This window comes from Gossypium hirsutum, chromosome D13 (genome assembly GCF_007990345.1).
Source record: "Gossypium hirsutum isolate 1008001.06 chromosome D13, Gossypium_hirsutum_v2.1, whole genome shotgun sequence".
In the NCBI taxonomy this organism is placed as follows: domain Eukaryota; kingdom Viridiplantae; phylum Streptophyta; class Magnoliopsida; order Malvales; family Malvaceae; genus Gossypium; species Gossypium hirsutum.
Window position 1 is genome coordinate 4,208,670 of NC_053449.1, and position 15,207 is coordinate 4,223,876.

Here is a 15,207-nt window from a genome sequence, read left to right on the forward strand (position 1 = left end):
TTTAATCGCGTAAAATATAAGTTAAAGGTTAAAATTTAAAAGCACCTATTTATAGTTGTCTTTTTAAGTGGGAGGTCTAAAGATGTAATTAGACCAAGATTTAGTTAGTGGGTGGTATATGCCAACATTGCCCTTAAGTTATGTAATTTATAATTTATTTAATTAAGGTTAATTTAGTCATTAAGTAAATTATAATATTATAACTAAAATAAGTCATAAAAAGATGAATATATTCATCTTTGTTAGCCGAATATTGGAAAGGAAGAAACCATCCATGGTTTCTTAAGTTTCGGCACTTTCATAGCAAAATTAAGGTATGCTTTGGTTTCGGTTTTTGATAATTTTTACGTTTTTGAGATCGTTGCTTTGAATACTACCCGACCCATGCTTGAATTTCTAATTTTAATGAATATTTTGAGTTATGCCATTGATGAATATTTGTGTTTTGTGATGTTTGATGATGAATAATGGAAGATATGTCTTAGATTAACATGTTTTGTCTTGGGATTTTTGATGAATTTGAGTATTTAGGGCTAAATTGTGAAAATAAATTTTTGAGGGACTAAAATGTGAAATAAATGCAATGTGTAGACTTGTATGAGAACCATGAATATTCGGCCCTTATGTGGTATGGACAAATTTTGTGTATTTTGTGTTTTGTGCAAAAAGGACTAAATTGCAAAAAGTGTAAAATATTAGGGGCAAAATGGTAATTTTCCCATTTATGTATTGTTGGACTCAAATGAATGTTTTGATGAATAAAAAGGTTAAATTTGACTATGTTTAGATCAAGGAACGAAGAAAACGAATTTGGATCGGGGGAAGTCGAAGGTAATCGAATAGTCGATCGTGTTTGCTGATATCCGAGGTAAGTCTATTAGCTATTTAATGTCATAAAATCAGTATATAAATAAGTATATGAGCTGTTTTTGGATGAATTATAATTAAAAATATGATAGTTGAAATAATTAAAAGTATGAGTGAATTATATATATATTATGCAAATCTACATCTATATGTTCTCGTATTGAACTTAGGTATGCCATTTATACAAGTTTATAAGGGGTTCGACTATGCAACTATGCATGTATATGTTCTTGTGATAAATTTAAGTATGAAACTTATATATGAAAGAGGGAGATTCGATTAGGTATGTATGTTCTTGTAAAGGTTCTTGAACGGGGTTGAAGAGATGAAATTATTAGTTTGGATTATCTTAATGTGTTCGAAAGTACGATATTAATAGTATGCTTCAATGTGTTAAGTTATATATATATATATATTCGGATGTATAATTTAGATATTGAGTTGAATTTGATGACTGAACTTTTTATACCGATGTGGGTTAAGGATATAGTTTATAAATTATTGAGCTGAATTTTTATGTGAATTCTATATACCATTATGATATACAACTCCTATGAATTGAGATTCTTTTGTTAAAGCTCAATATCATTCGGTTTATCGTTAGTGACATAATTCAGACTTTACGTCTAGCAGGCTTAATGCCGGTGAAATTATTCAGACTATAAGTCTAGCAGGCTTAATGCCGGTGACACATTTCAGACTATAAGTCTAGCAGGCTTAATGCCGGTGACACATTTCAGACTATAAGTCTAGCAGGCTTAATGCCGGTGACACATTTCGGACTATAAGTCTAGCAGGCTAAGAGCCGGTGTATTGAATCAGGTTTTAAAACCTAGCAGGCTAAATGCCGGTGAATCCGTTTAAAGCATGTGATAATATACAATTGATACCTCTATGATTTTGATTATATGAAATCGATGTATACATAAATGTTCAATCACATGATTTTAGTCATATTAACTTGATGAGCATATATATATACATATATTTGGTCTAAGCAATTGATAGATATGTATATATATATATGTTGCATTTGGCATAGGTGGTTATATTTATGTGTATGCATTCGGCATAGGTGAAAATAAGTGTATGTATCTATGCATTCGGCATAGATGGGTATAGGTGCATATGTGCATTCGGCATTTATGGATGATAAGCATAAAAATTTGGCTTTTGATATATGTAGTTGAATAGTTGTATTTAAATGGATTCGATGAAGTGCGAACAATAAGTACTCTAGAAATCAGTATATGCTGTTAAGGATTATGCTAGTAACTTGATTATATGCATATAATGTATATACATTTGTCCGTTTATGTGTATTAGATAAATATACATCCTTTTAGACTTAAACAAAATGACTCAATAAAGTAGTGTTTGATTAGTAATCATATTTGATGATTGAAATTTCAATAAATTTACTTAAAGAATTATATAATTCTTTTATATGTATTTTAGATATGCTGTAGACTTACTAAGCTATAAAAGCTTACTTTGTTTGCTTTTGTTCATTCGTTTTTATAGATTTTTTTTGGAGACGCGTTACGAGCTCGGGGATCATCAGCACCGCCCATCACACTATCGACTTCTTTTGGTATTTTGTTAAATATTTGAACTCGATCTTATGGCATGTATAGGCTTGATAATGTTTTGGATAATTTTGAATCCTATTGTGTAAATAGCAATGCGAAAAGAGTTTAACTTCCATGCTTGAATTTGATTATATATGTTCATGAATTGGACTTGCATTTGGAATTAGATATTAAAGTTATGTTTATGTGAGCTTGGTTTCGTAATGCCTCGTAACCCTGATTCGGCGACGGAGACGGGTTAGGGGTGTTACAGGAATTGAAATGTAGCTCAATATATAACCTATAGTTCTCTCTTTCTTTTAGAGATTATTTTGTTGATTCCAAGGATTCTTCTTGTTGAGTAATTTTCCATTGTGTCTCACTGAAGGGGACAATTGAATATAGATATACATGGTTATTGTTCATGGAATTGACATTCTTAGTAGGCTCTATGCATGTTGGACACGTGTATTATTCTGGTCTACCTGTTGGACCTTGTGGCCCTCACATACGAACTCCTTGGGTATGTACGAACTAGGACCGCGAACTCCCCTTGCTGAGCCCCTTGTGAGCCCTTCTTGGCATGTGCAAACTAGGACCGCAAACTCCCTTGCCGACCTCCCACTATAAGGTTGCACGCATTCATCTGGTAGGGCCTAACCAGGTGCGGGTAGGTGACCTGGACCTTATCTGATTTTCTGGTTGATAATCATAAATACATAACACCCCGAAAAACAACATTATTGATTGTTAAAATTTCATTTTGAAGATACATTGCTTCTATGTTCATGCAATATTTTCACTTGTAAACTATGATTTTTCATAATCTTGAATTAGATGAAATGATTTTTATCGGAGTTCAATAAAAATGGCAAGAACAAAAGTCCATGATTGTTGATTAGTGGAAGAAGTAGGATTCGCGAGGAATCAAATTTAAGAATAATTCCAACTAAAAATTTGAACACAATTTTTTTGTCACTCTGCTGATTGTTATATCTCTCCTACGAATAGGGACATGTGACAAGTCAAAAAGCCATTTAAGAGACAAACTCCTCCACCTACTAATAAAAGGTCACCAAAAGCTTCACCTCCTGTCCTAATCACTGGGCAAACAGGAGGTAGTCATTCAGGGAGGTTAACCACCCATTCCTCTAAGCTCCTAGTCTCCTGTTAAGAACATGATTTTTTTTGTCACCAAACCACACATGGGTACAACTGCTCCGTACCACCGAATTAGAATGGATGACAAGATTTATCCTATCACAAGCATCCTAGTCCCATCGAAGATGTCCAGCTCACGCATTCAGCAATGATGACTCAATGGCAGGTCTAACACATTAACACTATCCTACATGGGACCCAACTTATAAAAACCCCTAAAGGCAATGAAGAAAAGAGCAGCTCCTAAGCATACAAAACCTACAGTCTGCCAATTTGCTCCCAGCACTTAGCCTTTAGACTCTCTCCATTTTCACTCTTTGTAATCTTCAACTCTTCATCCCGATTGGGTTAATCAGCCTTCATAGTCACCACCACATCCTCCTCTTTACTACTTCCTTATTGTATCACCGTATCAACACTAGTGGCTCAACCCATCAAAAATTTTATTTACTAAGATCCCTAAGAAAAACTAAAAATACTTAAAGCTCAAACCCAAATGACTTCAACTCAAAATAACCTTAAACTAAAATTACCTTAAACCTAAAATTTAATATTAGCTTGAACTTTGAGATAAAATCAATATGGAACCGATATATACTACATTTTTTTCCTCACAAACTCTGAAATTATGGTTCAATATTGTTTTTAAAGTTGTTTGATAAGATGCTAGAATTGTACCATCTTTCCGGAAATTAAACATGTATTTTAAATGAAACATCGTTTTAGCCTAACGTGCTTATTTTATTTCTACACGACAAATTTGCACCAAAAAAAGAGAGAAAAGAATAGGATTAATACTGGGTAATCGATGAAAACCGAAAAGAGGCTGATAAAAAACTGCAATGAATGCAAGAAGGTAATTGCAAGCTCGTAGTGATGTACCCAAGTCGTTGATTTGATGCATAATTTAGTAGTGGCGAACCAAAGAATTGAGGCGAGTATATGATTATGCATTACACGTATGCTCCATCATGGAGGTGTGGGTGCAAGTAAAGAGATCAAATATATGATTATGAAATTATAAAATCGCTGAAGAGTTTAGAAATAAATTATAAATTTTAAAAGACCAAAGTGAAATTTTATCATTAAATTAATATATAATTTCACAAAAATTGAAAGGATTAAATGGAGATTTACCATTTCGAGGTGCTAAGGCCTCTGCTTGCCTTCATTGTTTACGCCTTTGTCAATGTCTCTTTTATAAAGTCTCGAATTTAAGTTTTGTGAATAAAAGACAGTAAAAATTTTATTGTACGTTTAAAAATTTAATTGATTTGATTTCGAATTTAATTAGGGTTTAATGTAATTATCAAAGTAGAGTTTTATATATATATATATGGAGTATGGAGAATGGAGAAGGGATTATTAAAACTGTGCTTCCACGTCATCCTTATCCCTTTCCAATAGAAGAATGACAAATCAGATTTTTCCTCCTAATTTTTAACCTTTTTCTCCTGAAAAAATTCAAATTCAACTAAAAATGCTAAAAATCATGAGTAAAAATCTGATTTGTCATTCTCCTATTAGAAATAAATAAAGATGACGTTTTATACCATCTATATATAGAGTTATAATTATGCATGTATTGAATGGTTAATGTCTTCTCTTATTCAGTCATCAACGGTGGCTGTGCTTGTTGCTTTCAAAAGGGTTAGGGCTAAGGAAAAAATATGGAGAAATCAAAAATGGATTTATATCATAGTGTCAAAATACAAATTTAAAAATTACGATTATTTGAATTAAATTAAATTTTTTTATTTGAAATAAAAAAATTTATATTTAAAATAGTGAAAAATAATTTAAAGTTTTTAAAAAAATAATATTAATTATTATAGTAGGAATAAATTCACACCACACGCATAAAAATTAATATCCGAAGGAGAACGTTCAAATAAAGACTTATCACTAACTTTTTTTAAAGCCTCAAGCTCGAACAGGTTCTATGGGTGACTAGTCCAAACACCATAGTTGTCCATTTTCATTGTTGATTATCTTAATTCATTGTATTCCAAATTTCACTTTCATCAATTTAGTCTAATGTTTCACACGAGGATTGAAATTATGTATTTAAATATGAATATACGTTGATTATAGAAAAATTAAAAATAAAATAAAATTTTAAATAACATTGAACAACTTACAATTTAAATTTTCAAAATACTTGATGCTTCTCATTTTCATCAATATGGAAAAAGAAAAATTGCAAAATAAATATTGAAAAAAAAGTAAAGTATTGCAACAAGAGAACTTTGATCAAAGGCAAGGAATAAATTCACATTCCCTTATGGTTTCCCTTTAAATGGTCAGAATAAAAAAAATATGGGGTCCCTATATGTCAAAAAAGAAAGTGTTTTTTTTTTTCTCATAACAATGAAATTGTTTTTTCTGCCATTTAGTGGGGATCCCACTTGTAACTTTTTTTTAATAAATTAACAATGATGATAGTGGGAATTTTGAAAAAGTTTATATTCCCTTTTGATATTGATTTATATAAATAAAAGATTAAATTATGTTATTCAGTTTTCGATATTATCATATATGTAATATGGCGTCAGTTTATTATTTTTATATATTATTTATAACAAATTTACATTTTAAAATTCAAAAATATAAAGACTAAAATTGATCGATTCGAAAAATACGTGGATTAAATTAAATAAATTAAAGCAGAGAGGCTGAATTAATAACTTATGCAAAGTATAAGACTAATAGTGTGAATATGTTGAGTGTAATTTCTTTTCATTAAAAATAGTAGGCTAGGAGAAAAAAAAAAAACACCCTCTCAATAAAGTAGCTCATGGACTGCATGTGAGTTAATTTATGGAATATCTCAAAATAAGGTTATTAATTATATGGCCAAAATAACTGTATTAATAGTAATTTAAGCAGTTCTTTTTTACCAAAAGAAAATCAATTTCGTTACTCAATTATCTTTTTCTACTTAATTAATCATGTTTAAATTAAGAGATTAATGTCAACTTATTTATTTTTTATTAGATTTAGAAAAAGTGGAAAAAGTTGCATCAAATGAAAAGAAGAAGAAAATATAAAACGCGAAAAAAGAGAAAACTACAATGTATGTTTTCTTTTTAGGCAATTAACGTTATAATTTTAATAGTGAGGTCAAACACTTTAATTTAAAATTCTCAATTAGGTTTCATAATTTGTGTGTGTATATATTTATGTTATATTTCAATTTTTTAATCATACAATATAAATGATTCAATCTATAAAAGAAAGTCAAAGATGATACTGTATTAAATGTGTTGAGCTTTAATCCGCGCTAGACGATATCAAACCTTTCCTCCAATTTACATATTTTGTTAATTTGATTCTTTTTTTTTTAAAGTTAAATTCGACCATTAATCTTTGAAAGAGTCAAATCATTCTTTTAACGGAAATGTTGAGTAAAATATTAATTTTCTTAAACGATATTGGCATGACAATCCACGTGACCGTCTACGCATACTCCATGCTACCTTGATATGTTGGTTTTCTATGTATTTTTAAAATTATTTTAGCAAGAAATGTTATCATAATTTTTAAATGTATAAATCTTCTATTTAGGGTTGAGCAAAAAATAGTTCAAATTGAAAATCGATACAAATCAAGATATTTGAACAATTTATGGAATGTAACTTTAGGGATCGCAATTACTCAAAAATTGAATCCAATTAGGCTTTTTATTTAATATATAATTAATTTTAAAATTTCAAGATATAAAAATAAATACCTTTAAAATAGTGAAAATAATTTAAAATTTTTTAAAAAATCATTATTTTTTAGAAATATTTATGAAAAAGACCTTGAAAATTTGTCAAACAATATTCAAAATCCATAAAACAAAGCTCGTTTTATCAAAATAAGTCTAAAAAATCAAAACAAAAAGTTAATGTGAAAAAACTGAAAACCAAACCGAATAATGATGGACGGTTCGAAAAATCTAAACAAATGCATCAAATTCTAGAAGATAAGAACAATATTTAATTTATAGAATATAAAATGATTAGGAAAGGTGAAAGCTTCAACACCCTAATTAAAAGAAAAATTTGTAAATGAGTTTTGGAATAAATATAAAATGATGAGATGAATAAAAGAATATTTGTAATGAAAATAAAATTAATATATCCATGCATGCAAAATTATAGGGATCACAAAATCAATTAAACAATTTTCAACGTTTTATATATATACATATATGTTTGAAGGTCAATGAAGCTTGTGGGGGCATTCACAGCCAATCAGGAGCCAAATCTATTACACATTGCTATAGGGACAAAATGGAATTTTAATATTTAATAAAATAAATTTAACATATTTAGCATTTTACTGATAATTTTATTAGTGACGAATATAAATAAAAGAACACGGTCATGTGCACCTCACGTGGATAACAAGCATCTAAAGCTTACATTTTGATTCACTTTCACTTGTTTCCTCTTCTTCTTCCTCTTGCAGCTACAAACGACAGCAAACTCTCACTTTTTTTTTTAATTCTCGCTTTATTTATTGTTATAAAAGTTTTTCCTCTGATTCTTACAGTTAGCTGAAACCCCAAAAGAATGTCTCTCAAATGCAAAGCTTGTTGTTGATTTCTTGATCTTCTTCTTCTTCCTTTTTTTTTTTTATTCACAATGGGAGCCTGCACTTCAAAGCCTTCAAAGCCAAACTCATATGCCACAAGAGAGAATCTCCAGAATGACTATCCTGCCACTTCCCAATTACCCAAATCCCCTCCTCCTCCTCCTCTTCTCCCTCCGACCACACCTTTCCTCCCTTTGTACACCCCAAGCCCTGCCCACCACCACCAAAAACCCAAGACTCCTTCCACTCCTCTCAGGTTTTTACGCCGTCCTTTTCCTCCTCCTTCTCCCGCCAAGCACATTCGGGCTGTGTTGAGGCGCCGGAAGTCTAACAAGAAAGCCGAAAATGAGGGTAAAATTGTTGAAGGAGAGGAAGAAGAGGAGGAAGGAGTTGAGTTGGATAAAAGATTTGGGTTTTCAAAGGAGCTGAAGAGTAAGTTGGAAGTCAAAGAAGAAGTTGGCAGAGGGCATTTTGGGTATACTTGTTCTGCTAAGTTTAAGAAAGGAGAGTTTAAAGACCAGCAGGTTGCTGTTAAAGTTATTCCCAAATCCAAGGTTTGGTCTTTTGTTTTTATTTTTTTTCCAAGTTCATTCCTTCTGACAATGTATGTAATTGTAAATGTTTGATACTTTCTTCTTCGTGTTTATAAGATTAAATGAGAGATTCTTTGTTTTCTTATTAGATTTTGAGTTTTGGCTACAATTGACTTTCTATTTTGTTCATGATGGATAATTTACTGTTTCAGAACCCTTCTAGAGGAAGAAAATAAGTTTCTATATCTTTAGTGTAAAACAACACTAAAGTGGCCAACTTGTTTGCTTATTTCTAGGTAAGTGGGATGAAGACTTTAATAGTTTGAATGTGACACGAAGAGAATATTGATAGAAATCATAGGGAAGTTTACTGTTCCAGAATTAGGTGAAATTATTGGCTTTAATTCAGGGTAAAACAACATAAAGTGGCCAACTTGTTTCTTTGTTGATTTTTATGGGTTAATGGTTAGGATGTTATCATATAGTGCTACCATCCACCTGGTTAACTCCTGATTATTTTGATTTATAAAGCTTACCACATCTTTGTCTTGGGTGTTTGTTTAGGTCAAAACTTTGGACTATTTGATATATTAAGCTCGCCACATCTGACTTTAATATTTTAGGCCTAAAAAGTGCATTCTTTTTGGGTATGAATAAGGCATCTTTCATGTCTGTTTTACGGTCCATAAACACTAATCTTTTCAGACTTTGTAATTGCCCCTCCTAGCAATGTGACATCTGGGGTCCTAAAAGATGCATCTTTGAATCATTAAGTTGTATGTCTGGGTGCTGGTGGAACTTGGAAGTGAATATTTTATGATAAGAAACTGCTGAAATTCTCTAGAGGATATTGACATATCATTTTCTCTACACTTTGAATTGACAGGTGCTACTGAAGTACCACTATTCAATGGTTAAGAATAAATTGATTTATTGGAATGATCATGGTCAGGCAGAACCAGTCAACTAGTACCTTATTGTCTTTTACTGGCTTATACTTGCAACCAAGACGGAAAAAACCAAATGGTTGTAGTTAGATTGCACATCCATTGTCTGTGTCTGTTGCATGATTGCTCCGAAACTTTTTTGTCATCAATTGACCTTGGAAGCAATACTTTGAACTTTTGCAAGGCAGAGAGAAACATTCTACTATTGCTTCTTTCTTATTCTTTGATTAAGATGATATTTTGACTTAATTTACCCCGACTAGCAAGATGGCTTAAGATGTAATGTAACTACTAATAAATTGCTACGTAAGCCTTCTTTCTTCCTTTTGTGTATTAATCTTTGATTGCGATGGTCCCTTCTTAAATGGAAAAAGAATAGGAACAGATAAGGATGGATTTCCTTTCGCAACCTGCTACCGAGTAGAACTGATTAAAATTTGTCAATATAGGCCCTCTTTTTTTTATATTCCAACTCACTTTATCAAAGCAAAGATTTGTTGTAATATGATGTTGTGGGTGGTTTCGGTTTGTTAGTATTTGTTTAACGACAACTAAAATGTAATGAAAACGGAATGAAGGCAGAGGTGGCTTCTATTATTCATTTTCTATTTTCTTCAAATCAATTAACAAATAGCCTGAAGCGAATGCCTTATATTTAGTTATCCTTGATGCAGTTTGTTTGTTGGGAAAAACAAGTTCTAGTTAATGTTTGATGAAGATAGATTATGATCGTGTTCTGTTCTACTTTTTCCCTTGGTTTGTCTTTATGTGTTTTTCTTATGACAATTTATTTATGTGTCAGATGACAACAGCTATTGCAGTTGAGGATGTAAGAAGGGAGGTGAAGATATTGCGAGCCCTGACAGGACATAACAATCTAGTGAAATTCTATGATGCATTTGAAGATCATGATAATGTCTATATAGTAATGGAGTAAGCTCAAGACATGCACTACCACTCACGTGATCTTATTTTAATTAAAAGTTTGAGTAATATGATTGGAATTACAGGTTTTGCGAAGGAGGTGAGCTTTTGGATAGAATTCTTGCCAGGTGATTGTTCTTGTAATAAATTGCTAAAATTTTGAGAATGGTTTATTGTATGGCCTCTAACTTGAAAGTGAAATTATGCTTGCAGGGGCGGAAAATACTCTGAAGATGATGCAAAAACTGTGATGGTACAGATACTAAATGTTGTTGCTTTTTGTCATCTTCAGGGTGTGGTGCATCGGGACCTTAAGCCAGAGGTGGAGCAAATTCTCTTTTTTCTTACTCGATAGTTAAAAGGAATAAAAGCATGAGTAGGTAGTGATCCTCAAATGCATTCTGTATGGTTTAATATAAACACAAAGCATACATAGATCATAGATGTGTAATAGGAGTTATGGTTGACAATTTCCTATATTGAAAATTGACCTAATGAGGGGCTAGGCAAGTGTGTGCCCTCTGTCGGGTTAAAGTTGTAGGACATTTTTCATGCCACATCATCATGGCTGAGTCCGTTACCATCTTTTCGTGATAGATACCCTGTAAATAACTTGTGACCTTTTATGTGTTTTTTACCGTTTTGAAGAATCTAAACTTAGCATATTTCTGGACCAGAACTTTCTATATACTTCTAAGGAGGAGAACTCTCAGCTTAAGGCCATAGATTTTGGATTGTCAGATTTTGTCAGACCAGGTTTTTACTCTTCTTGCTCAGCTTCCTCCTGCTCAACCTTTCGGGATTCTTTTAAATATCTAATACTTATGGTTTTTTCAGATGAAAGACTTAATGACATTGTGGGAAGTGCATACTATGTGGCCCCTGAAGTTCTACATAGATCTTATGGTGCAGAAGCTGATGTTTGGAGTATAGGCGTAATAGCATATATTCTTTTATGCGGTAGTCGTCCATTTTGGGCTAGGACCGAATCCGGAATTTTTCGAGCAGTCCTAAAAGCTGATCCAACTTTTAACGAAGCGCCTTGGCCTTCCTTATCTTCAGAAGCTAAGGACTTTGTTAAGCGCCTTTTGAATAAGGACCCCAGGAAAAGAATGACAGCAGCTCAGGCTCTATGTGCGTGCCTGGTTTTAACTACAATATTAGGTTGCTGCATCCTCAGGCTAGAGTAACAAGCTTTGCTCTTTTGTTCACAGGTCATCCTTGGATCCGGAGTCATAATGATGTTAAGGTCCCTCTTGACATTCTAGTATTTAGGCTTATGAAGGCATATATGCGATCATCAACTTTACGGAAGGCTGCTTTAAAGGTGTGTATGCTAATGGGATGAAATTCTCTTCTTCTTGTACTTTACCTATGCCACTGTGTAACACTTGGTCTTGTGACCACCATGCTCACACCAATCAACTTCGATTATTCTTTGCTCACTTCATTATATCTGTAATTTAGAATGTAAACTAGATAGTGCATGATTCATCAAGATCTGATGCCTAAGTGAAACCTATTAGTATGATGTGAGAAGCTGAAAATGATCTCATATGCTGCTATGCATGTCGTTTACTGAATGGTGTACTTCACCAAGGTCTTGGAGAATCGAGGAGATTTGTTTTACTACTAAGAGATAAGCCTTTAAAATAAACTCCAGAGAGTACTTTAACTTGGTTATGTCATTTATGATTCTCTGGTGGAAAGATCTGATACACTGATTCTTACTTGAAATCATCAGTTTTTACGATTAATTCATTCCTGCAGGCACTGTCTAAGACATTGACTGAGGATGAACTCTTTTACATGAGAGAGCAATTTGCATTATTCGAGCCCAAAAATGGTAGCATAACCTTGGAGAATATTAAGACGGTTAGTCTCCGTTCCTGCCCCCACCTTTGATATGTTGTTAGATGATACTCTTTTTTGATTATTCGTTTTCTTGATGGCAGGCCCTGATGAAAAATGCAACAGATGCAATGAAGGATTCACACGTTCCGGATTTTCTTTTCTCAGTATGAATGCAGTTATTCTTTCTTTTATGTAGCCATTCCTTGATTATATGGTCATCAATAAGTAGCTTATTCAAGTCCCTTCCATTTAATTTCCATTGCATGACAGCTTAATGCACTTCAATACAGAAGAACGGGTTTTGAAGAATTTTGTGCAGCTGCATTAAGTGTTCATCAGCTTGAGGCACTTGATCGTTGGGAACAACATGCCCATTGTGCGTACGAGCTTTTTGAGAAGGATGGAAACAGGCCTATCGTGATCGAGGAACTTGCTTCTGTAAGTTTGGAATTTTTTAGATAAATAATAGCTTCCAATCAGTGTTATGAATTATGATGCTAAACTGGAAAATGCATCATCATATGCAACCTCTAAAGTAGCAACTCCGTACTTAAAACTATTCAGGAACTTGGCCTTGGACCCTCCATTCCGGTTCATGCTGTTCTTAATGACTGGATAAGGCATACGGATGGGAAGTTAAGTTTCCTCGGGTTTGTGAAGTTGTTGCGCGGTCCATCCAGTCGAGCCCTTGCGAAGGCACAATGATGTCGCAAGGGATGTTGGTCACTCAAGGCTGTACTAATAATAATGCCATTTTGGTCGAATATCGAATACAATCGGACAAGATGTGGCTTTGATTCTGTGTAAAACTGGATATCGATCTCTCTTTTAAGTCGAGAGACTCAGGAAGCATGCTTCTTTTCGACATCCGAGGCCTAGCATCATCAGCTCAGATTATGAGGCTTCAATTTTATGCTAATTCTTTTGAGTTTGAAAGTCAGAAAAGATATCATTGACAATCACTATGTAATATAATATATATATATAGTTTGCATTACTTGAATGGGTTATATCTATATTTGGCCTGTTTGATTGTTTTTTATATATGCTTTATAGTATGTAGCTTACTATTAAAATACTTTATAATTTTCATTAATTCATATGGTGCAATCAAAGGTTGCTTTAGTCCTAAATACACCAGGCTCTAGGAGCTATTAAAAACCAACTGAAATAGAATTATGCTTATAAATATATATATATTTATGGCTATTAAAATTAGAAAGAATCAAATTAGGAGGGATGATTATTTTCCATTTTATCGTAAAAAAATCAATCCTTTCAAATTAGAAAAAAAAGAAAAAGAGAGAATGATTTCGAATGGTTTTTTTTCCTTAAAACTTTCAACTCTATCAAACAATGCATTTTCTTACCATTTTTTCATCTCTCCTACTAAGCATGCCTATGGAAAGAAAAAAAGTATATGTTTTCTATCATTCTAGTTTTCTATCCCTTCAATTTTTCATCTTTCTAGTTTTCTTTCCATTCTACCTAGCAAAGTCTTAAGGTTTTGAGCCTGAGTATTATGAATAAAGAAAACAATGTTGCGAGACTTTTGTTATCATTAAATCTATTAACTAACTTTTTTTGTGAGTAATATCTGAAAAGAATGAGCTTACATTGCATTACACATGCAATAATAAGTTTGTCACGCTGAATTTTGAAAATAGTAGAATTTAACTTAACAAATTTAATTGTTGTTATTTGATAAGACTAAAATTTTAAATTTTGAAAAAGTACAGAAACTAGAAATAATCAATTCAAAATCCATAGACTAAATCCACGACATACGCATAATATAGAGAATAATATCCGAATTTAACCCTTTTTTAATAATTGCCCTTAATTTATATGCATAAAACACACTTATTTTTATACAATTCTTACTAATATTATTATCTCTTCTCAAATCATCAAATTATCAAACTAGTTTAAATTCACGTCTTTTTAATTATTGTAACAACAAGCAATTAAATTAAAGCTTAATAGATATGAAAAAACACATTTTATTGAAAATATTTTAATATTTTTAATATCAATTTTATTATTTTGTAATATTTTATTAGTTATTAATATTTAGCCTCTACATTATTTTTATTTTACAATTGGATGCAATGCACGTTTTTAACTTCACAAGCATAAATATAAATTTGTCATGTGTCTCATTTTTTATATTTTTATTTTTAAAATTTTTTTATTATACCCTATATATATTTATCATCAACTCAACACTACATATGAAAATTTTAAAATTTATTGATAGAGTATCAAATATTTTCCTTTCAAATTTTTAATTATTTCATACGACACTTTTGAAGCTTCTTAGACTCCATAAGCAGGTTTATAATGTGATAAATATCTTATAAGGTGTAGTAAAAAAATTAAATATTTTAATAAATACGACATTTGTCACACATTTAATTTACTTATAAAGTCTTAAAAACTTTATAGACGATATATCAAATAATTATCCATTAAATTTTTATTTAATATTTACTGATAAAGATGTACTTTTACTTTTATTAAATTTTTAAATAAAAAAAATTTAATAGAAAAAATGCCTCATTAAAATGTCATTTTTTCGTGGGAAAAGTGTACACCTAAAATTATCAATTACTCATAAAAATCACCCTCAACAACCACAACAGTAATTTGCATCTCTAAAAAACACATTACCTATTTCTAAACATAAACAATTTTACATAAGCATATATATAATAACCTAAAAATTATTATAAAATTGAAAACAAGTTGACCTTGGTTTGAATT

At 31.6% G+C, this 15,207-nt stretch overlaps 1 protein-coding gene across 3 annotated transcripts; it reads left to right on the plus strand.

Annotated features, from left to right (window-relative positions):
- The first annotated feature begins 7,962 nt into the window (after positions 1 to 7,962).
- On the plus strand, positions 7,963 to 13,444 carry LOC121225633 (CDPK-related kinase 5). 3 transcript variants are annotated; one of them, XM_041110026.1, is made up of 11 exons: positions 7,963 to 8,737; positions 10,466 to 10,596; positions 10,674 to 10,715; positions 10,801 to 10,909; positions 11,265 to 11,343; positions 11,425 to 11,721; positions 11,802 to 11,914; positions 12,358 to 12,462; positions 12,543 to 12,605; positions 12,712 to 12,879; positions 13,006 to 13,444. In XM_041110026.1, the coding sequence occupies exons 1-11, from the start codon at positions 8,234 to 8,236 to the stop codon at positions 13,144 to 13,146; spliced, it is 1,752 nt and encodes a 583-aa protein (XP_040965960.1). In that variant the 5' UTR covers positions 7,963 to 8,233; the 3' UTR covers positions 13,147 to 13,444. The 3 variants fall into 3 exon arrangements, with proteins under 3 accessions (XP_040965960.1, XP_040965959.1, XP_040965961.1); XM_041110025.1 differs by having other exon boundaries at positions 11,265 to 11,721; XM_041110027.1 differs by lacking the exon at positions 13,006 to 13,444 and having other exon boundaries at positions 12,732 to 12,877.
- Positions 13,445 to 15,207: the final 1,763 nt, after the last annotated feature.